The sequence below is a fragment of the Pan paniscus genome, chromosome 4 (genome assembly GCF_029289425.2).
Source record: "Pan paniscus chromosome 4, NHGRI_mPanPan1-v2.0_pri, whole genome shotgun sequence".
Lineage (NCBI taxonomy): Eukaryota > Metazoa > Chordata > Mammalia > Primates > Hominidae > Pan > Pan paniscus.
The window spans coordinates 24,409,980-24,434,345 of record NC_073253.2 but is presented as its reverse complement, the minus strand read 5'-3'; the positions used below and the strand labels follow the sequence as shown (position 1 = coordinate 24,434,345).

Sequence of the window (24,366 nt, the reverse complement as noted above, 5' to 3'; positions counted from 1 at the left end):
CAGGCAGGCACAGGAAGGTACTTAATGAATAGTTTCCAAGAAGAGTCACTTCGGCATAAGAGATACATATTGTAGATTAATTTACAGGCAATATCAATTATAGTAATAAATTATTGGTGATTATTAATAATTATTAATTTTAAATTAGCATGTTGGGTCTTATGTAATTGACTGAGGAATCAGGTTAAGGTGCATCTTTCATTGTGAAATTGAGGTTTTGGGAACATGCAAAGCCTCACTGCAGATCCTAATGAATTTACCACAGGGATGCTGCCCTACCAATACACTTGAGTAGAAATTTTCAAGGGGAGTTGAGGGACATGTCCTTGGTAACAAGAGGATTGGGGAAGGGTATATTTCACTTGAAATTTAAACAACATTTTGTTCCATGGTCTTATTTATTTTTGGGCACATTTTTTTTTTTAATGAATTCAAATAGCATTAAAAGCATTCATGTTTTCTTTTTAAAAGTTAAGAGGTTTTAAGGCATAAGTCAACTAGTTTTTTCCTCTGTCCTTTTGGAATAAATCATTCATTCTTTTAATAAACGCTTATTGATCATCTCTATATTCCAGGCACAGTGGTACCCTCTGAAAATACAGTCAAAAAATTGATTCCTGTCTATAAGGGGGAGCCAGAGTTTATTCATTGAGAATTTATAGCAGAATATTATTGCTCCAAGTTTCCCCCTGCCATCTACACTCATCATTGCAATATTTGACACAGTAGTCATTTATTGGAGAAAATACAAAAAGATAGAAATCACAAAGAGTCTTTCACTTCACTTGCTCATTACTCAGCAAGTATTTATTGAGTACCTACCATGTGCCAGTCACTGAGCTAGGTGCTTGGGTTCCATTACTGAGTAAAACAGTCAACGATCCTGTCTTTGCAGGGATTATATTCTAGGAGGTGAGACTAATAGCCAAAAAAAAAAAAAAAATGCAAATTACAAAGCATGTTAGAAGGTGATGTGTGCTGGTTAAAAACAGAGAGAGAGAGAGTGAGAGAGAAGTAGAGTTAGGGGAATTATGTGTGTAAGAAGGAAACTTAGTGTGGTCAAGAGAGGCCTCATTGTGACTTTTGAACAAAGGCTTAAAGGCACTTGAAATAAAAATCCAAAAATTAGGATAACCATATAATTTGAATTTTTAAACTCATTTTAAGTCTATTTTGTTATCTATGTTACTTCCTGGCAAGAGGCTGCAGGTGATGGTAAAGTCAAGGATTTTATTTTTCTTTCTTTTCTCTCCCATTAGCTTTGATTTTCACAAGGAGTGGCATTTCCACTATTTTCTACTTTGCTAAAATAAATGTATTTCATGGGATTTTTGTTCATCAATGATAAGAACAAGGTTTACTTTGAGAATTTTCTCTTGAGAGCCTAGAGCAACATGTAGCATAATTTCATATCATGCACTGTTTCTTAGAAATATAAAAATCCATATATTGCCATTTTTAGAATGACTCTTAGTCATATCAGTTTGGGCAAGAAGTCAACTTACTTTCACATGGAATCACTGAGTCATAGATTTAGATAAGAAAGCAGTTTACTTTCTTAATATTCTTCATCGATTTTAGCATATTTTAAAAATAGAAGTATCTGTTTCTTACAGATTCTGTTTCTGGCGTCTGCATACGCAAGTCCCCAACTGGCTGAGGAGAGCTGTTCAGCTATGGCTGCTGTCACACATTACCTATATCTTTGCCAGTTTAGCTGGATGCTCATTCAGGTTGGTACCTCATTCCCTCTCCCCGCCCCTTTAATCTTTTAATGAATCTGGGTGGAGTGGTCTTAATGTCTGATACTCTGTACTGAAGTAGAAGTAATTCCGTATATCCATCACTGCATTCTCAGGATATAAATGACAAATAAAAACACCCTATAAGCTGTACAACAGTAGAGAGCATTGTGAGTTTGAAGAAATGATGGAAATCTAGTAGGATTGGAAACAAGGGAGTGGTTAGAGATGAAGTCTGCAATGTGGGCCCTTTAAAGCACAGTTGGAAATTTGAACATTTTTCTAGGAAAAGTAATAGAATGATTTTAAGCAAAGGAGTGACATGATAAGATTTAGATTTTAGAAAGATCTCCCTGTTTGTAGTGAATATGAGACTGGAAAGAGTGGATAGGCAAGCCAATTAAGTAGATTTAGCTGTATTCATGGGGAAATCATGGTAGCGTGAACTAAGGAGGTGGCAGTAGAAGCAAAGGGAAGTGGACTGTTTTGGAGATTTTTTTAAGCTAGAACTATAGGATGTGAAGACTTGTTGTGGGGAATGCAGAAGTTGGAACCCAGGATGCTTCCCAAATTTCTGGCCGGGTATCTGGTGGATAGTGGTAACAGAAATTACGATCACTGAACAATGGGGAAGAGCTGGTGAGTTTCGTTTGGGACATGCTGAATGTGAAGTGCCTATGAGACTTCCAGTGGGAACTTTGAGGAGAGGGCGATACATTTAGAAATGCACTGGGAATCCCAGTGCTTTGGGAGGCCAAGGCAGGCGGATCACCTGAGGTCAGGAGTTCAAGACCAGCCTGTCCAACATGGTGAAACCCCATCTCTACTAAAAATATAAAAAATTGGCTGGGCGTGGTGGTGGGCACCTATAATCCCAGCTACTAGGGAGGCTGAGGCAGGAGAATCACTTGAACCCGGGAGGCGGAGGTTGCAGTAAGCCGAAATGGCACCATTGCACTCCAACCTGGGCAAGAAAAGCGAAACTCTGCCCAAAAAAAAAAAAAAAAAAAAAATAGAAAGAAAGAAAGAAATGCACTGGGAAGCTATTGGCTTAGAGTTGGAAAATGGAGCCATTGGTTTGGAAGAGATTACTTGGTGAGAAGGTACAGAGTGAGACCAGCAGAGTCCTAGCATACGCCCCTGAGGAACTAGTAAATGTTGGGGGAGAAATTTCAATTTTCCTTTTCTAAATAAAATCCCAAATTCTCTCCATTATTCTATGCTGATTTGGTCGATAAAGAGGCTAAGAGAGGAGGACGGTGCATAGTATTTAAGTGGCTCAACTAAAATGCTGCCTTTGGTAATGTATTCTGTGTAATGGTATTTTTAAGGTTTTCATGTGATACTGTTTCATATGCATTTCTGAGTATGGATGTAAACTATTTTAATGAAACAGATGCATTCAGGCCCTTGCATATTCTTTTTTCTTGTTGAAGAGGAAGGTTGTGGGACTTGATGATGTAGCAACAGTGAATTAATGGTAAAAGGAGAAAGAAAGTGAGGTGGTGATATTATGAGAGAACACCACATACCACACAGGCTCAAGGAAGGGTTGTTTTCCCCAGTATGATATGATAGTAGTGGGGGCTGAAGAAGAGAACTGAACTATTTAGCTAGTAGAACTAGTTGAAACAAGTGGCACCCTGGATCTGGATTTGAATTCTGGCTCTGCCACTATCTGTGTAAGCTTAATCAAGCTATTGACTCTCTCCAAGATTTGTTTCTAAATCTGCATATAGAGATAATAATTCCTAACTCATAGAATTATTATTAATATTTTATAGCTCTTTGAGCAGTTTTAATCATGGAAAATTTATGGTGTTTTCAAGCTCCCCTCTCAAAAAAATTTGCAAATAAAAGTGAATTTAAACCATATAACATAAAACTTACATATCTGCTGAAATTAGAATAACATTTGTGAGATTTTCTGATTGCAAAATTCTGTAAGAGTTTATCTGAGTTAAACTTTTTAAAATGTGCCCTATTTATGTTGTTATCTGTCTGCCTGTATTGAGGTCCCCAGTGCTATGCTAAAGGTCTTTGTCCATGCCCCTGACCTATTCAGAATTTTTGATTCATTACTTGGATGAAAACACAGGAAATTGCTTATCAGATATGTACGTGGTACAGAACTGAAAGGACAGCTGCAACAGAGAACTGCCTGCATTAAGATTACAGGTAGAGCCAATGAAGAGAAACTGTACTGTGATAAATTAAAAACTAGAGTGAAAGAGACATCATCTGATGGAAGTTAATGTAAATTACTCAAAATTATAATTTAACATAAACTCAGCAGCAATTGAATATGTGACCAGAATGCTTAACAATAACAACTACTGTAACTACAAAACAACACACACCTAGGTTGCGTTGATAGCAGTATGGAAGCAGACATGTTTACGTTGTAATTTACAAAATTCAGACTATTTTGGGACATAGCAACCACTCTCATGGGTCGTGTTTCAGCAGGAACATTAATTATCCAATGAGAAGTTGGAAAACAACCCTCTAAGAAACTTTGAGGCAGCTGGACATAACTAACCTGGAAAGAATTTAGGTAGATGTGATGGCTGTCTACAAATACCGGAAGGGCTACTGCAGGAAAGGGTGGACTATGTAGCTCCATTTGGCACAACTCAGAGCAAATGGGTCAAAAATTAGGGAAGGAAATTTTTGATTCAGGTTAAGAGTTTTCATAGCAATAAAACTGTCAAAGTTGAAGAGGCTTTTCTAAAAGTAGAGTAAATTCAATCACTGAAATATATGGAGAGGGAAATGACCAACTTTCAAACATGTTTTAGATGGATTTTCTGCTTTCAGGGGCATTAGACAAAATCATATATAAGATTTCACCCAAGTTAATGAAGATTGGTATATTCTACATCTCTTCTTCGAGTTAGGTAAATATGATTGTGCCTGATTCACATTTAGTAGACCAATTAGATTCTGAATGGCTAATGGCTTAGGAAAGCTATTTAAAGTACCAGTGAAGTTTAATGTATTTCAGATGGTACACCACATATTTTTCATGGTTTGTGGTTTGACCACAAGGGAAAAAGTCAGTCAGTTCTGAATTCTAGTTAGGTTACTTTTAATGAATTATTTTATGATCAGAGGTTGCACTTAACCAACCTACATATTCCCATTTATAAAATAGTGACTGCTGAAATCTTTTTTTTTTTCTAAAATCCGTTTTAAAAACATTATGTAGAAGGTTAGACTATTATTAGTTCAGTCCTATTAGTTGAATTAGGTTGAATAAAATTGAGAGAAGTTTTTACTTTAATGATTCTACTTCATTTTTTTAGTAGTATAGGAGCGAATATGATACTACATATGTCTGTGCATAGCTTATAATGACAATAAATTAATCATTAATTTGTAATTACTGAGTTAAGCATGTCAGAATTGTTAACGTTTATTTTTATCTGCATATCTTCAGTCTTAGAATAAATACATTGAAATGACTTTATCTTGAAAATTATTTTACTTTTATATCCTACACTTTTAGTGCTATATAATAAAGTTAGATTATATTTTAGAGTAGCTTAGGGAAAATTTTATTGGTAAACAAGTTACATAACCTCTCTGAGCCTTGATTTTCTTATTTGAAAACTCAAGTTGTAATAACAGTACCTCTCTTTACAGACTGTGAAAAGACAAAATGAATTAATGTATAGAATGAACTTGAAATGGTGTCTGGGACAGAATGCATACTCTGTACATATTTACCCATATTATTTGTTAAGATAATATGTTGTGGCTAAAATTTCATAGATTTGAAAACATCTTGAATACTCTGCTATTCCAATATAAATTTATACCTTCTTTTTAACCAAAGAAGATCATCTTCATGTAGTGGAAAGAGGTCTGACTTTGAGTGAGGTGGACACTAACTAGCTGCAAAGCCTTAGCAAGCTGGAGAACCTTTAACTCCTTATTAAAGTAGATGCATGGCTCATAACAGGCTCCATAAATAGCAGCCTTGCCTCTGTTTCTTCAGGTTTCCCTTTTCTTTGACAGAGAAGTCACACAGTGCAAAGCGAGGATGTATTAACAGATTATTTTGCTTATTTTTTAAAAGGAAACAATTCATAAATTCCTTTCTTGGCCATAGATATTGAATTATCCATCTGTTTGCTCTTCATGTAAGATCACTCCTTGAAACTATTGAAATCATTTCTCCCTTAAGAAGGCAGGGTTGGGGCAGTTCCAAGATGGCCAAATAGGAATAGCTCCAGTCTACAACTCCTAGTGTGAGTGACGCAGAAGACGGGTGATTTCTGCATTTCCAGCTGAGGTACTGGGTTCATCTCACGGGGGCTGATCGGACAGTGGAGGCAGGACAGTGGGTGCAACCCACCGAGCGTGAGCCGAAGCAGGGCGAGGCATCACCTCACCAGGGAAGTGCAAGCGATCAGGGAATTCCCTTTCCTAGCCAAGGGAAGGGGTGACAGACAGCACCTGGAAAATCGGATCACTCCCACCCTAATACTGCGCTTTTCCAATGGTCTTAGCAAATGGCACAACAGGAGATTATATCCCGTGCCTGGCTCGGAGGGTCCCACGCCCACGGAGCCTCACTCATTGCTAGCACAGCAGTCTGAGATCGAAGTGCAAGGCAGCAGCGAGGCTGGGGGAGGGGTGCCTGCCATGGCTGAGGTTTGAGTAGGTAAACAAAGCAGCAGGGAAGCTCGTACTGGGTGGAGCCCACCGCAGCTCAAGGAGGCCTGCCTGCCTCTGCAGACTCCACCTCTGGGGGCAGGGCATAGCCAAGCAAAAGGCAGCAGAAACCTCTGCAGACTTAAGTGTCCCTGTCTGACAGTTTTGAAGAGAGTAGTGGTTCTCCCAGCACGGAGTTTGAGATCTGAGAATGGACAGACTGCCTCCTCAAGTGGGTCTCTGACCCCCAAGTAGCCTAACTGGGAGGCATCCCCCAGTAGGGGCAGACTGACACCTCACATGGCCGGGTACCCCTGAGACAAAGCTTCCAGAGGAACGATCAGGCAGCAACATTTGCTGTTCAGCAATATTCGCTGTTCTGCAGCCTCTGCTGCTGATACCCAGGCAAACAGGGTCTGGAGTGGACCTCCAGCAAACTCCAGCAGACCTGCAGCTGAGGGTGCTGACTGTTAGAAGGAAAACTGACAAATAGAAAGGACATCCACATCAAAACCCCATCTGTACGTCACCATCATCAAAGACCAAAGGTAGATAAAACCACAAAGATGGGGAAAAAACACAGCAGAAAAGCTGAAAATTCTAAAAGTCAGAGCACCTCTCCCCCTCCAAAGGAGCACAGCTCCTCACCAGCAACAGAACAAAGCTAGACGGAGAATGACTTTGACAAGTTGAGAGAAGAAGGCATGAGATGATCAAACTTCTCTGAGCTAAAGGAGGAAGTTTGAACCCATCGCAAAGAAGCTAAAAACCTTGAAAAAAGATTAGACAAATGGCTAGCTACAATAACCGGTGTAGAGAAGTCCTTAAATGACCTGATGGAGCTGAAAACCATGGCACAAGAACTACGTGATGAATGCACAAGCCTCCGTAGCCGATTTGATCAACTGGAAGAAAGGGTATCAGTGATGGAAGATGAAATGAATGAAATGAAGCAAGAAGAGAAGTTTAGAGAAAAAGAGTAAAAAGAAACAAAGACTCCAAGAAACATGGGACTATGTGAAAAGACCAAATCTACGTCTAATTGGTGTACCTGAAAGTGATGGGGAGAATGGAACCAAGTTGGAAAACACTTTGCAGGATATTATCCAGAAGAACTTCCCCAACTTAGCAAGGCAGGCCAACACTCAAATTCAGGAAATACAGAGAATGCCACAAAGATATTCCTCGAGAAAAGCAGCTCGAAGGCACATAATTGTCAGATTCACCAAAGTTGAGATGAAGGAAAAAATGTTAAGGGGCAGCCAGAGAGAAAGGTTGGGTTACCCACAAAGGGAAGCCCATCAGACTAACAGCAGATCTCTCCGCAGAAACTCTACAAGCCAGAAGAGAGTGGGGACCAATATTCAACATTCTTAAAGAAAACAATTTTCAACCCAGAATTTCATATCCAGCCAAACTAAGCTTTGTAAGTGAAGGAGAAATAAAATCCTTTACAGACAAGCAAATGCTGAGAGATTTCGTCACCACCAGGCCTGCCCTACAAGGGGTCCTGAAGGAAGCACTAAACATGGAAAGGAACAACTGGTACCAGCCACTGCAAAAACATGACAAATTGTAAAGACCATCGATGCTAGGAAGAAACTGCATCAACTAACAAGAAAAATAATCAGCTAACATCATAATGACAGGATCAGATTCACACATAACAATATTAACCTTAAATGTAAATGGGCTAAATGCTCCAATTAAAAGACACAGACTGGCAAATTGGATAAAGACTCAAGACCCATCAGTGTGCTGTATTCAGGAGACCCATCTCATGGGCAGAGACACACATAGGCTAAAAATAGAGGGATGGAGGAAAATCTACCAAGCAAATGGAAAACAAAAAAAGGCAGAGGTTGCCATCCTAGTCTCTGATAAAACAGATTTTAAACCAACAAAGATCAAAAGAGACAAAGAAGGCCATTACATAATGGTAAAGGGATCAATTCAACAAGAGGAGCTGACTATCCTAAATATATATGCACCCAATACAGGAGCACCCAGATTCATAAAGCAAGTCCTTAGAGACCTACAAAGAGACTTAGACTGCCACACAATAATAATGGCAGACTTTAACACCCCACTGTCAACATTAGACAGATCAATGAGACAGAAAGTTAACAAGGATATCAAGGAATTGAACTCAGCTCTGCACCAAGCGGAGCTAATAGACATCTACAGAACTCTCCACCCCAAATCAACAGATTATACATTCTTCTCAGCATCACATCGCACTTATTCCAAAATTGACCACATAGTTGGAAGTAAAGCTCTCCTCAGCAAATGTAAAAGAACAGAAATTATAATAAACTGTCTCTCAGACCACAGTGCAATCAAGCTAGAACTCAGGATTAAGAAACTCACTCAAAAGCGCTCAACTACATGGAAACTGAACAACTTGCTCCTGAATGACTACTGGGTACATAACGAAGTGAAGGCAGAAATAAAGATGTTCTTTGAAACCAACGAGAACAAAGACACAACATACCAGAATCTCTGGGACACATTCAAAGCAGTGTGTAGAGGGAAATTTATAGCACTAAATGCCCACAAGAGAAAGCAGGAACGATCTAAAATTGACACCCTAACATCACAATTAAAGAACTAGAGAAGCAAGAGCAAACACATTCAAAAGCTAGCAGAAGACAAGAAATAACTAAGATCAGAGCAGAAATGAAGGAGATAGAGACACAAAAAACCCTACAAAAAAATCAATGAATCCAAGAGCTGGTTTTTTGAAAAGATCAACAAAACTGATAGACCGCTAGCAAGACTAATAAAGAAGAAAAGAGAGAAGAATCAAATAGATGCAATAAAAATTAATAAAGGGTATATCACCACTGATCCCACAGAAATACAGACTACCATCAGAGAATACTATAAACACCTCTATGCAAATAAACTAGAAAATCTGGAAGAAATGGATAAATTCCTGGACACATACCCCCTCCCAAGACTAAACCAGGAAGAAGTTGAATCCCTGAATAGACCAATAACAGGCTCTGAAATTGAGGCAATAATTAATAGCCTACCAACCAAAAAAAGTCCAGGACCAGACGGATTCACAGTCGAATTCTACCAGAGGTACAAGGAGGAGCTGGTACCATTCCTTCTGAAACTATTCCAATCAACAGAAAAAGAGGGAATCCTCCCTAACTCATTTTATGAGGCCAGCATCATCCTGATACCAAAGCCTGGCAGAGACACAGCAAAAAAAGACAATTTTAGACCAATATCCCTGATGAACATTGATGCAAAAATCCTCAATAAAATACTGACAAACTGAATCCAGCAGCACATTAAAAGCTTATCCACCATGATCAAGTGGGCTTCATCCCTGGGATGCAAGGCTGGTTCAACATATGCAAATCAATAAACGTAATCCAGCATATAAACAGAACCAAAGACAAAAACCACATGATTATCTCAACAGATGCAGAAAAGGCCTTTGACAAAAGTCAACAACCCTTCATGCTAAAAACTCTCAATAAGTTATGTATTGATGGGACGTATCTCAAAATAATAAGAGCTCTTTATGACAAACCTACAACCATTATCATACTGAATGGGCAAAAACTGGAAGCATTCCCTTTGAAAAGTGGCACAAGACAGGGATGCCCTCTCTCAGCACTCCTATTCAACATAGTGTTGGAAGTTCTGGCCAGGGCAGTCAGGCAGAAGAAAGAAAGAAAGGGTATTCAATTAGGAAAAGAGGAAGTCAAATTGTCCCTGTTTGCAGATGACATGATTGTCTATTTAGAAAACCGCATTGTCTCAGCCCAAAATCTCCTTAAGCTGATAAGCAACTTCAGCAAAGTCTCAGGATACAAAATCAATGTGCAAAAATCACAAGCATTCTTATACACCAATAACAGACAAACGGAGAGCCAAATCATGAGTGAACTCCCATTCACAATTGCTTCAAAGAGAATAAAATACCTAGGAATCCAACTTACAAGGGACGTGAAGGACCTCTTCAAGGAGAACTACAAACCACTGCTCAATGAAATAAAAGAGGACACAAAGAAATGGAAGAACATTCCATGCTCATGGATAGGAAGAATCAATACCATGAAAATGGCCTACTGCCCAAGGTAATTTATAGATTCAATGCCATCCCCATCAAGCTACCAATGACTTTCTTCACAGAATTGGAAAAAACTACTTTAAAGTTCATATGGAACCACGAAAGAGCCTGCACTGCCAAGACAATCTTAAGCCAAAAGAACAAAGCTAGAGGCATCACACTACCTGACTTCAAACTATACTACAAGGCTACAGTAACCAAAACAGCATGGTACTGGTACCAAAACAGAGATATAGACCAATGGAACAGAACAGAGCCCTCAGAAATAATACCACACGTCTGCAACCATCTGATCTTTGACAAACCTGAGAAAAACAAGAAATGGGGAAAGGATTCCCTATTTAATAAATGGTGCTGGGAAAACTGGCTAGCCAGATGTAGAAAGCTGAAACTGGATCCCTTCCTTACACCTTATACAAAAAGTAATTCAAGATGGATTAAAGACTTAAATGTTAGACCTAAAACCATAAAAACCCTAGAAGAAAACCTAGGCAATACCATTCAGGACATAAGTATGGGCAAGGACTTCATGTCTAAAACACCAAAAGGAATGGCAACCAAAGCCGAAATTGACAAATGGGATCTAATTAAACTAAAGAGCTTCTGCACAGCAAAAGAAACTACCATCAGAGTGAACAGGCAACCTACAGAATGGTAGAAAAGTTTTGCAATCTACTCATCTGACAAAGGGCTAATATCCAGAATCTTCAAAGCACTCAAACAAATTTACAAGAAAAAAACAAACAACCCCATCACAAAGTGGGCGAAGGATATGAACAGACACTTCTCAAAATAAGACATTTATGCAGCCAACAGACACATGAAAAAATGCTCATCATCACTGGCCATCAGAGAAATGGAAATCAAAACCACAATGAGATACCATCTCACACCAGTTAGAATGGTGATCATTAAGAAGTCAGGAAACAACAGGTGCTGGAGAGGATGTGGAGAAATAGGAACACTTTTACACTGTTGGTGGGACTGTAAATTAGTTCAACCATTGTGGAAGACAGGGTGGCGGTTCCTCAAGGATCTAGAACTAGAAATACCATTTGACCCAGCCATCCCATTACTGGGTATATACCCAAAGGATTATAAATCATGCTGCTATAAGGACACATGCACATGTATGTTTATTGTGGCACTATTCACAATAGCAAAGACTTGGAACTCACCCAAATGTCCATCAATGATAGACTGGATTAAGAAAATGTGGCACATATACACCATGGAATACCATGCAGCCATAAAAAAGGATGAGTTCATGTCCTTTTTAGGGACATGGATGAAGCTGGAGGAACCATCATTCTCAGCAAACTGTCACAAGGATGAAAAACCAAACACCGCATGTTCTCACTCATAGGTGGGAATTGAACAATGAGAACACTTGGACACAGCAAGGGGAACATCACACACCGGGGCCTGTCCTGGGGTCGAGGGAGGGGTTAGGGAAAGCATTAGGAGATATACCTAATGTAAATGACGAGTTAATGGGTGCAGCACACCAAGATGGCACATGTATACATATGTAACAAACCTGCACATTGCGCACATGTACCCTAGAACTTAAAAGTATAATTAAAAAAAAAAAAACAAAAATAAGGCAGGGTTATATCTACTTTAAGAAAAATTGACAGTGAGAATTTAAAATCTTGCAGTATCTTTACTCTGTTTTGCTAGTTCTGTTTTTCCTTCTTCTGTTCTGATTTGGTTTCATTTTAGAGATAGCATATACTAATGGTACAAAACATAATCGAATACTAAATAAAAAGTACATCTTTTTCTCACTATTTCTTGCATTCTCCATTCTCTTCTCTACCCTCAATGCCAATTCCTGAAAGTAAACACTACTGTTTTCCTGTGTATCTCTCCATCAATATTCCATGCATAGACAAATATTTATAAATATTTAAATAAGCACACATGTGTTCTTGTGTGTGAGTATATATATATACACAATGTACATATATTTATATATAGTGTATATATGTTTATGTGTATCTGTATGTGTGTGTATATATGTGTGTGTATATATATAATATATATATATATGTATATATGGACATCTTTAAGTTTACCATGCATGGGTATACCTTTTTCCTATGCTATAATATGGTTATTACATAAGTTATTTTTCTGGCTTCCAGTTGATGAAATTACATTATTTTTTGGGCATTGTGTTACTTTTTGCTATAGTAAACAATGTGTCCTTGAACACCCTTGCACTCTGAATATTTGTTTACTTGAGCCATATCCATAGAATAAATTCCTAGGAATTATGCCTTTGCTATTCATGTCTACATGAAACATGCTCTCAGTTGGATTTCCAAATCATGAGGTAAATAAATTGCAAGTAAATTATTTGAGATATTCATATATGATATAGGTAAGCAGACAAATGATTTTTGCCTGTATATTCGTTTGGCCCAATTTTATGATCACTTCTTGTCACCAAGTTAAATGATTGTATAGCAGTCTGCATCAGTTATGAAAGATATACAAACCTTGCATTGTTTTTGCAGTCTGCTCATCTCATGCCTAGAGTCACAGCTTAATTTGAAATATAATCTTTTCTTTTGAAACTACAGCTTAATTGAAGAACACATTTTTAAAATGGTAGAATAAGGTTAGAAATCATTTTACAGTTGTACTTGAGCATTCACATCTTGTGCGTTATTTTCTCAATATAACCAGGCTATGAACAAGCAAATGTGCATGTTATTTATTCCTTGGTAGAAAGGCTACTTAGTGCCAGAGCATAGCAAAACAGGAAGGAAAATGCTAAAATTAGGCTTGTTTCTCTTTCATCATTGATTTAATTTTGGGGGCCATCAAAGGTATTAAGGACAACAGACTGGGAATTATCAAGATAAAAATGACATACCCAGAAAATACTGAATTCTCCAGTCCTCAAAAAGTCTTGCAATTTATTTCATGCAATAAATGTTAAGAAAGAGGGAGGAGAACTGGGGCAAGGACGAGGGATAACATTTCTTAGACTCCCATCTGAAATGAATGATTAAGGGCATATGGAATAGACAGAATTAATAGCATCTATGATCTCTAACTAAACTTGTTGCTATAGTCAGTTTGAGGATTCTGGTGACACAGTTAATAATCAACTATTAAACAACAGTCAGGATACCAATCTTTATTTCATATACCATGAAAATTATGGAGTTCAAATAGCCTATTTTTAACTTTAAAAGGCATTTCTCCTTTATATTTTACTCATATGCTAATATGCATTATATGAAGATATATGAATAAGCGAATGAATGTGTGTTTATGGAACATATGAAATCATAACTATGGCCTATGACAATCAAAACACTTAACAAGGTATGTCTTCAATTTTTCTATCTGGATATTGGGAAAAATAGTAGGGAAAATGTTATTGTAAAAATAAATAAATAGGTTTGTGTAGGAATGTAAGTAAATATGCTTATAGACACAGTCTTTTAGTTTACTGCTATCTATATTTGACCTAAATTATATCTGGGTATTTCAGTTGGTTGCTTGCATTTAACACAGAATCAGTTTAAATTCCAATAGCCTGAATTACTAATTCTGAAAAGTATACTTCTCCCATCCTCCGTTTCCTCCGGTGTAAACAGAACATAGTAAAACCTAGGGGAAAAGTCTTGATTAAATGATATATAACTTTATGTTTGGCCTATGTTTATTAATCAATGAATAAATATTTGTTTCGACTGGGCACGGTAGCTCACGCCTGTAATCCCAGCACTTTGGGAGGCCGAGGTGGGCGGATCATGAGGTCAGGAGATCGAGACCATCCTGGCTAACACAGTGAAACCCCGTCTCTACTAAAACACAAAAAATTAGCCAGGCATGGTGGCAGGCGCCTGTAGTCCCAGCTACTAGGGAGGCTGAGGCAGGAGAATGGCGTGAACCCGGGAGGCGGAGCTTGCAGTGAGCCGAGATCGCGCCACTACACTCCAGACTGGGGGACAGAGCGAGACTTCATCTCAAAATAAATAAATAAATAAATAAATATTTGTTTCATTCTTCCCCTCTTAAACTATTACCTTCCACGTTTTTCACTTTTCACCAGTTAACTTTTGTCCTTCATTGGGAGTTCAGCCAAATCGATTAAAATTATGGAGTCTTCTAAAATTCTTTCTGGAGGAGATGGTTAATGGGCGCAAAAATATAGTTAGGATGAATAAGATCTAGTATTTGATAGCACAACAGGGTGATTGTGCTCAACAAAAATTTACTGTATATTTTAAAATAATGAAAAGAGTGGAATAGAATGTTCCTAATGCAAAGAAATAATAACTGCTTGAGGTGATAGATACCCCAATTACCCTGATTTGATTATTACAGATGGTATACCTGTATCAAAACATCACACTTACCCCATAAATATATACCTATTGTGTACCCATTTTAATTAAAAATTTAAACACATTTAAATAAAATTATTTTTAACAAGGTGGCATATATATGTATATAAACAAACTCAAAACTAAACCAAATAAATTGTAAAATTATTGTTAAAGTCAATAAAATGTTTTAAATGCTCAAAACAAATTGTGTACATCTTCATTTATTTCATATTTCTCAATTAAAATTATATGCAAAGCATTTTAATAGGTACTACAAGGTAAAGAAAAATTAATCCACAGTTCACAATTGTTTTGGGTATTATATTCTGATAAGCCTTTGTAAGTTTTCCTTAAGACTTAGGAAAAAAATGAAGATACAGAACAAATTATCTTTTTACTTCTACAAGTAAAGCATATCTCCACTGGCATATAAAGTGAGTGGTGAAAAAAAATGAGAACAGGAAGTTCTCATGTAAATAATAATATTGTCAATATTTGTGTCAATTTCTTTTTTTTTTTTTCTTTTTGAGATGGGGTCTTGTTCTGTCACTGCAGCTGGAGTGCAGTGGCGCAGTCTCGGCTCACTGCAACCTCCGCCTCCCTGGCTCAAGCAATCCTCCGCCTTATCCTCCTGAGTAGCTGGGACTACAGGCATGTAATCATCATGCCTGGCTAATTGTTTGTATTTTTTGTAAAGACGGGGTTTCCCTATGTTGCCCAGGCTGATCTGGAACTCCTGGGATTAAGCAGTCTTCCCACCTTGGCCTCCCAAAGTACTGGGATTGCAGGTGTGAGCTACCATGCCCAGCCTATTTGTGTCAATTTATATGGAAATAAATCTTAAATATAATCAGCCTTTACAAGGCAGTTTGGAGTATGTTGCACTCCCAGTTCTATAGCTAACCAGAAGATGAAAAAGCTATGCTGTTCTTTCATTGCCTCAGTTTCCTTATAAGAGGGCATGGTAAGATGACCTGTAAGATCTGTGTTGCTGCTAAAAAAAATGGTCTGCATACATCCATGCCATTAGTGTTTTTACTTAAAGAATTGTCATTTCTGCAATAATCAATCACAGTGTTAGGAAATTATGAATAACTAAAAATGTAACCTCTCCTTTTACCACAGAAGGAAATTAAAACCCAGAGAAGCCAAGTGAAATTGGCCAAAAAGCAGTTTATCCATTGCAGAACCATGTCAAAGACCCAAATCAAGTTACTAATAATCATGTCCTTTTGAATTTTGTAGATTTTTAAAAAATATATAACATCTATATAACTTATTATTCACCTGGACCTTTACTTCTGGATGAGTCCTTTGCAAATCTTCCTTTTCCATATTTGTATAGATTGTGTTTATAATAGGAAATTTTCAAAAATAGCATTACATAGTTTTCTTTACATTTATTAAAATGGGCTTTTAATTAAGTACTCCCAAGTACAGTTACCTAGGTGATCATGATATGCTGGTAATTGTGAGAAGTGTGAGAATTCAAGAGTACATCATCTTTCCTGATAAGCAACAATGAAAATAAGAAGATGGTAGCTCGAATATACTAATGTTTAGAGTTATTAAAGATGAGACTATTTAGTAACATCACTGATTTTTAAGCGAAAAAAATTTTCATTTAATTGTCTCTTTCCAACTGACAAATTTGGTGGTTTATAATGCTGAAAATATTTTGGAATTTTTTTGGACTTGTCTTCAGAGACTATATCATATCTGTTTAAATGACCTTAATGCTAGGAAACTTTGTATTCGGAGTGTGTATGAAATGTAGAAACAGTCAAGTAGGATGAATGTAGTTGGTTAACTTTGGGCATAATAACATTTTGGCTAAAAATGACATGACTACATTGTGAGGATGGGTGGTCTTAAGATAGTTTATAAGATCCTTCTAACAACATTTTAAAAGCTTAGAAACAGAAGTGTAAATAGAGACCTACATATTGAATATTTTAGTACAGTCTTTAGCAGAAAACGTGTAAGATAAACAGTGAACAGTAAGCTATGTTTAGTTAGCATGAAGCATATTTAGGTGAGCGACACCCTTTGACTTGCGTTCTGTTAGTTCCACATTGGATAAACGCATAGTCAATCAGGCACACAGATCACATTTGCTATATATCTGTTAACATTAAATTATTGTGCAAATATAATGATCTGTTAATACTCTTAAGTTATATTATGAAGGAGGAACAGTGATTTCAAGGAAAGGAATACAACAGGTCCTCAAGTAATATCATTTCATTCAATATCGTTTTATTGTAACATTGATGAGAAAATAAATAAATTGCTAGCCTTGGCTACTCTCTGTGAGATGTGAACCCTGAAGATTTGAGACAGGTCTCAGTTAATTTAGAAAGTTTATTTTGCCAAGGTTTAGGACACACGCCCATGATACAGCCTCAGGAGGTCCTGATAACATGTACCCAAAGTGGTCAGAGCACAGTTTGGTTTTATACATTTTAGGGAGACATGAGACATCAATCAACATATGGAAGGTGAACATTGGTTCAGTCTGGAAAGGCAGGACAACCCAAAGCAGAAGTGGGAAGACTCGAAGTGGGGAGGGGGCTTCCAGGTCATGGGTAGATAAGATACATTTTTTGAGGCATTATTTTGAGTTTCTGATTAGCTTCTCCAAACGAAGCAATCAGATACGCATTTATCTCAGTGAGCAGAGGGGTAACTTTGAATAGAATGGGAGGCAGGTTGGCCCTAAGCAGTCCCAGCTTGACTTTTCCCTTTAGCTTAGTGATTTGGGGGCCCCAAGATTTATTTTCTTTTCACAGTGGAGTTTGCATGTTCTCCCCATGTTTGCATGGGTTTTCTCTAGTACTTGGGTTTCCTCCCACATCCTAAAGCTGTGCACGTTGGCTTAATTGGTATGTCTAGATGTTCCCGCTCTGCATGTGCATGGGTGTGTATGTGTGAGTGCACCCTGTGATGGGATGACATCCTGTCCAGGGCTGGTTCCTGCCTTGTGCCCTGAGCTGCCAGAATGGGCTCTGGTCATCCTTGACCCTGAACTGGAATAAGCAGGTTATAAAATGAATGAATAAGTGAATACAAATTATTGTAAAATAAAAATGTATAAAGTATATGAAGAAAGTAAATCATGTAAATGCAGGACAATAAACAATGCTGTACAGAAGTGCACAGGGAGCCTGCCATGTTTGTGATTGTTTTTGACATGCATAGTGGTAGAAGGTGCTCCTGACAATTTTCACTGTGCCAACATTGATTCCTTGATTTAACCCACCATCATGACAACCAGTGGCACTCATTGATTCACCAAAACCTGGATAAATAATTACTTACTCGAGAGGCTGAGGTGTCAGGATTGCTTGAGCCCAGGACTTCAAGGCTGCAGTGAGCTATGATCATGCGACTGCACTCCAGCCTGGGTGACAGAGCAAGACCTTGTCTCTAAAAAAAAATTTTGTAAAATAATCATCTCACTTGTTCTTATTCATCTTTCTTAAAGGTATGTATAGGTCACACTTAATTCATTGTTTAATATGAAAAGTATTTAGGTCTTTATTTAGAAGCTTGGTCATTGTTTTGTGACCAGAAACATGCCATAGGAACTTAACTCTTTTCTGTATCAGTTAATCTATGGTAACGTTGGTTTCATGATACTTTGTTTTGCTTAATTTTGCAGTTTCCAAGAACCTATTGACGATATTAAGTGAGGACATATTGTATAGTCAAATGCTCCACCATCTTCTTTTGGTTTTAAAAAAAAAATGGCAGTAACTAGAGATTTTAACACCACTGCTTTGGGAAAGCAATACATTAATACATCTCATTCAAGTTTTGGGTGGAAGAAGAAAGAAAAACTAAGTTAACTAAGTTGAGCTAATGTAAACAAACATTGAAATTGTAAAGGCATTTTGGATAACTCATTGAACCTAAGAACTGTAACTACAGTTAGACCTCACAGGGACTGTGAGCATTCTTCTCTACTAACACACCTCTGCTTCACTGCCCTCATGGCTACCCCCTTTCTATGTCCACTTACTTCAGTCGACCAGCTTAGACACTCATGGAACATCAAGGAATTCAGTGTAGATGATTGGCTCAGCCTGGGCCAGGCTTCTGCCCTGATTAAATCAGCTGTGGCCAGGGGAGCAACGTCAGGGAGTACACAGAGCACACTGAGCACACTCTGCATGTGGTGGGAGGAGGGTTAGAGAGGCAGGGTTTGGAAAAGGGCTGCTCATGAGCTAGGCATTTGTCCAAAAATGTGCCTACCACACTACATTAAAATAAAATTCAAGTAAAACTTGAAATGAGCTAGTCAACACAAATCTTACGTTTGGCCTATGTAATGTTTCTAGAATAATTAAATGTTGTTCCATTACATTCTAGTATTTCTAGTCCATAGCTTTAAAAATGATATATTATGGGAAATACTTCTCTAGAGTATATTTCAGTGATCATATTCTTTTAAGAAGAAATTTAAATTATTTTTTCTTTATAATTGGCAAAAGCTTATGACATTTGAAGCTTGTTTTACTTAATCAGGTATTCAGTAATTCAGCCACTCTGGGCCTTGAGCTCTTTGGGACAGAAGCACTGCATGTATAAATCTAACAATTACACTTGTCTCAGTCTTATCTGATCCTGTGGTCAAGGCCAGACAGCTGCTGACAGGTTGAGTAATTCTAACTGATGGAACTAATGTCCTTCTGCGTAAAAGCAGACATTTTGAAAATGTCTCAATCTTTATCATCATGAATCAGCTTAGAGTCATTTAGCAATCTGTACCCTCCTCCTTGACTCTTCCACCTACTGCACCACCGAATTACGATGTTACATGGATGCACACAAGCATCTATCCAACATAAATAATTAGTACTTTTGTTTAGAAGATGGATTAATCAATGATTCTTGCTTTGTATGAATTTTCATTCTTTAACAGGCAGTATTGATTACCCCAGCAACAACACTTTACACAACCCCGCTTATTTGAGTCCACATCCCTATATTAATTATAGAAAGAAAAAAAAAGTTGGATCTAGTAATTTTTAAAAATGAATTAGAACAAAGTTACATAAGCAACAACTCAAAACATGCTTCATAATTACAGATATAAGCAGATGTACATAGAGATATGGAGTGCTGGCAGGAAATAAAATTCAGAGACACAAATCTCTAAGTAACCAAACATTTTCATCCTTCCCTGGTTTAGCCTAATACTAATCCCTCAAGGCTAATTTGGTACAGATACAATCTTACTCAGAAGCCTCAGTAAATAAAACATCTGAAAGCCTTCCCACAAACATTAGGAATGCTTATTTTTCAAATAGAAAAGTGTTTATCTTTTGTCTTTCACACTGTCTGACCTCCTAATAAGAGATTTAAGAAGAGACAGTCACATTTTCCAGCATTGACTATGTATGTGCTCAGCACTTTACATGTAATATCTCATTTAATCTTTATAATAACCTTGTTGTATACATGCAACTGAGGCTCTGAAAATGTTGTGACTTGCCCAAGATTATCCACTTAAAGTATAACATTAATGAGTATGAATGAATTATATAGACATATAATAATATAGACATAATATATAATTCATTCATACTCACACTCTTTCTACCATACAAAATTGAGAAGGAGGATTAATCCAGGCAATAGGTATTACTGTTTGAAATATGTATGGCATGGCATTCAATATTGTTACTGTACTAAATGATAATTAAATATGAGCATTCCTTATGGAAAGAAGACACTAGAAGACTTAGATCCAAGTTAGGTGTGGGATTTGGAGCCAACATAACATTTATAGGCCTCAGTTTTCTTACTCTTATTTATTTAATGTGTCCCCTCATCCCCCTTCACTCTACACACTTGTCCCATTTATATGTTTTATCTCAGTAGGAAATAACAGATATAAGATGTGATGTAAATATAATATAAAAGAAATATTGCCCTTAATTATTTGTGTCCCACTTATTTGGAAACTAAGGTTCAAGAAAGTAAATACCACCCCATCTCTTTCACTGCTGTATCCCCAGCACCTACACTGGTCTGTGAAATTTAGTAAGCAATAAATATTTGTCATGTGAATGAACAAAAGGGAGAGAGTATAAATTGGGAAACATGGACCACAAAATGAACCCCACTATAGTACTTTCTCTCTGTGCGATCATTTTCTGTTTATTTGTCTGCAACTTCCACTGGACACTGAGATCAAGGTTGTCTTCAACGTTATTTCCCCACTGGAACAGTATCTGGCCCTGCCATATGATAGGCCCTCAATAAATAAAAATTGTCAAAAAGCTTGAAAATATAGGGCTTTTTATTTCATTATCACCTGGAAGTTAATGTGGGAAGTAGGTTTGCATATCAGAGTATGTTTCTTCAAAGACACATTTACAAAACAGTCATAGAAGATTGTAACTGAGAGTAAATCAGAGCAAATTAAGGCAAATAAAAATACAGCAAATCAACTAAATATTTCCCTGTGTTTCCAGAATTTTGAGGTATCCTGAATTTCTTGGATAAGAATGAAATTCTTATGAAAGAATGAATGTATGAACTAACTTAAAAAAATCAAAACTAATTATTAAGTAGATCCTGGCCTTTTGTTGGTCGGTAACATTGCCTAAGCCAGTTGAGTTTGTGTTCTGTGCCATTAAAGAAGAGCCTGTTCATTTTATGTTGTTTTCTTCCTTAGTCTGTGAATTTCTGGTACGTGCTGGTGATGAATGATGAGCACACAGAGAGGCGATATCTGCTGTTTTTCCTTCTGAGTTGGGGACTACCAGCTTTTGTGGTGATTCTCCTCATAGTTATTTTGAAAGGAATCTATCATCAGAGCATGTCACAGATCTATGGACTCATTCATGGTGACCTGTAAGTACACCCAGGCAACACATTGCCCTAGCTTTCATGTACCTAAGCAGATTTCGTTGCCATAAGAGCTGTGATTGAATAAGTACCAGGAAGATCTTTGCTTTTCTGCCACAGTGTCTGAAGCTCTGCTTACTCTAATTACTCTTTTAAATAGGAAACTGTGGCCTCACAAGTTTCTTTGGTAGATGCAGTTTTCTCAAGTGAGTTGGTGTATCAAACAGTTCATGGTAATTTGTACCTTAGCATTTAGTTTATTAGATTGAAGCAAACTAATATTTAGCAAAATCAGGGCACTATGAAATTTTTGATAAAGAATTTGTGAAAACAGTTGGAGTGTGGCACATTCTCTAAGCAGTGTGTTTTTGGTGAGGGCGGGGGATGGCAGCCACCATCACCCATAAGATCCCCGAATACTGAATGACTGCATCACAGTGAATGGAGAGTGTCTGAAGAAGTGCATAGGAACAAGACAAGATCACCTTGGTCTTAGATATTCTTGTTAAAATACCCTTTTAATCTTGAAATCTTAACACTTTTTTATGTACATATGCATATATATATGCATAATATATGTATATTATGCATATATATATATGTGACTTAATCCTAAATCTGGTATCTTGTAGCTTTGAGGACCACTGAGCCCTTCTTAATAGCTCCACATGTAGGGGGTGGAAAAACACTTTGCAATAATAAAGCTCAACCAACTCTTGGTATAAGGAAGAGAAAAAGTAAAATTCTAAATAAGAAAAAATAGCCTATTCACAGTCTTTTGAAGACAGTATTACTTAATTATCTCACAGGTTATTATGAAGATAAAATTAGCTAGTAGACATGAAAAATATTGAAAGTTAAAGTACTATATCAGCAGTCATTTTAATAGAATTATTGCCTATGATCAATTATATACTTAATAAATACTTGTTATTGATGTATACAAATGTATTTCACACATAGGCAATCACAGACACATACCCCATACCACATTCAGATAAAGGAGGCTAGCTATGTAAAACACACCTAAACACACAAACGTACACAAACATGCAAACACAATACACACACTAATATACTATGTATTTTTATAATTCTGTCTTTTTATTGAAATTCAAAAGACTCCCTAATACTGATTATTTTATAATATTATAATGTATTTTATGCATATACAAGTCTATATTCCTGTAATCTTCTAAAAAGGAACGATGGCATCTTTCAGAATTATATTATGATTTTTTACATTTTACTATCCCTTGCATTAATTTAAATCATGGACTGCCAGGATTAATTTCAGAAAATTCTACGTCATTCTTTGTGATATGCAAAGTAACCACGAAGCAAGCCGTGGTGGCTAGCAGATCATTCTTTTCATGAGCTCCCTGGCAAGACAGGACTTATTTAATTTTAGCATTACATGTATACCCATCCAGCCTTGCTAAATGGGCCCAATGAATGTAATATTAATTAGAAAAAACTATCTTGATCCTTTTAAAAGGATTTTTAAAGGGAGAAATAAACTATGATCAAAGAATGTCCAAATGAGCTTACTCAAAGTATTTGCCTTCTTAAGCTTTTGGTAAATGTTCTCTATGACCAACTAAATTATAATAAGTGAAATGTAAAATATAGTTACTTCTACCTGGTTTTAATCTTAAAGAATTGTTAGACCAGAGGCCGGGCGTGGTAGCTCACACCTGTAATCCCAGCACTTTGGGAGGCGGAGACAGGCTGATCACAAGGTCAGGAGATTGAGACCATTCTGGTGAAACCCCATCTCTACTAAAAATACAAGAATTAGCCAGGCGTGGTGGCGCATGCCTGTAGTCTCAGCTACCCGGGAGGCTGCGGCAGGAGAATCACTTGAACCCAGGAGGCGGAAGTTGCAGTGAGCCAAGATCACGCCACTGCATTTCAGCCTGGGTTACAGAACAAGACTCTGACTCAAAAAAAAAAAAAAAAAAAAAATTATTAGATCAGCGTGTCTAACCTTTGCATTACAGGTTACTTTTCTCCTTAATTCACAAAGAATATTCCTAAGTCATTCCCATACGAATTTATTCTAGCTTGTAAAAATTCTATATCTTACTTCAATTTTAATATAAGGTTATAAACTGATATATTATTTATACTAAAATATTGTATACTTATATCATCATTTTAAAGCATGCCATTTCTCTAGAGGTCATAATAGATTTATGGTTGTATGAACTAATGGCCCATCTGTTGGGCAGTGGTTACTTCATAGTATTTTGCTTGTCTTCTAGGCTCTTCCCTAGAAGAATTTTAAAATTCTTAGCTCATTATGGAAGAGCTAAGAATTTTTAAAAATGCCTCAAGGGGAAAATCTCCAAGTGTCTTGTTCACTTCTTTCTGGAACGTGTTTTCTCAAGTTCTCTTTCCTGCCAGCCCTGAAGTCTAATTTTTGTCTCCTTAGCTCTTTGAGATTGCCAGATAATTCGCTGGCTTTCCTGACTCTCAGCATCTTTCCTCGTCCTGGATTTTCAGTCTCCCTTTCTTCTCCAAGTATTAATAGGCAGATACCCTGGAGGGAAAAGTGGTATGCTGAATGTAGCGCTGATTTCAATAAGCTTCTCTTCTTTACAAGATTGGCCTGTCAATGTTGGCTGCCTCAACAGCTTTACAGTGCCTT

The 24,366-nt window shown here is 37.2% G+C and overlaps 1 protein-coding gene across 3 annotated transcripts in view; it reads left to right on the top strand.

Moving 5' to 3' along the window:
- Positions 1 to 24,366, top strand: part of ADGRV1 (adhesion G protein-coupled receptor V1) — a 602,883-nt gene that overhangs the window by 401,547 nt on the left and 176,970 nt on the right. For all 3 annotated transcript variants that reach the window (XM_003822773.3, XM_055112209.1, XM_055112210.1), the window contains 2 exons: positions 1,617 to 1,733; positions 21,541 to 21,719. In XM_003822773.3, coding sequence (XP_003822821.2) covers positions 1,617 to 1,733; positions 21,541 to 21,719 — 296 coding nt within the window. The remainder of the gene's footprint in view (positions 1 to 1,616; positions 1,734 to 21,540; positions 21,720 to 24,366) is intronic.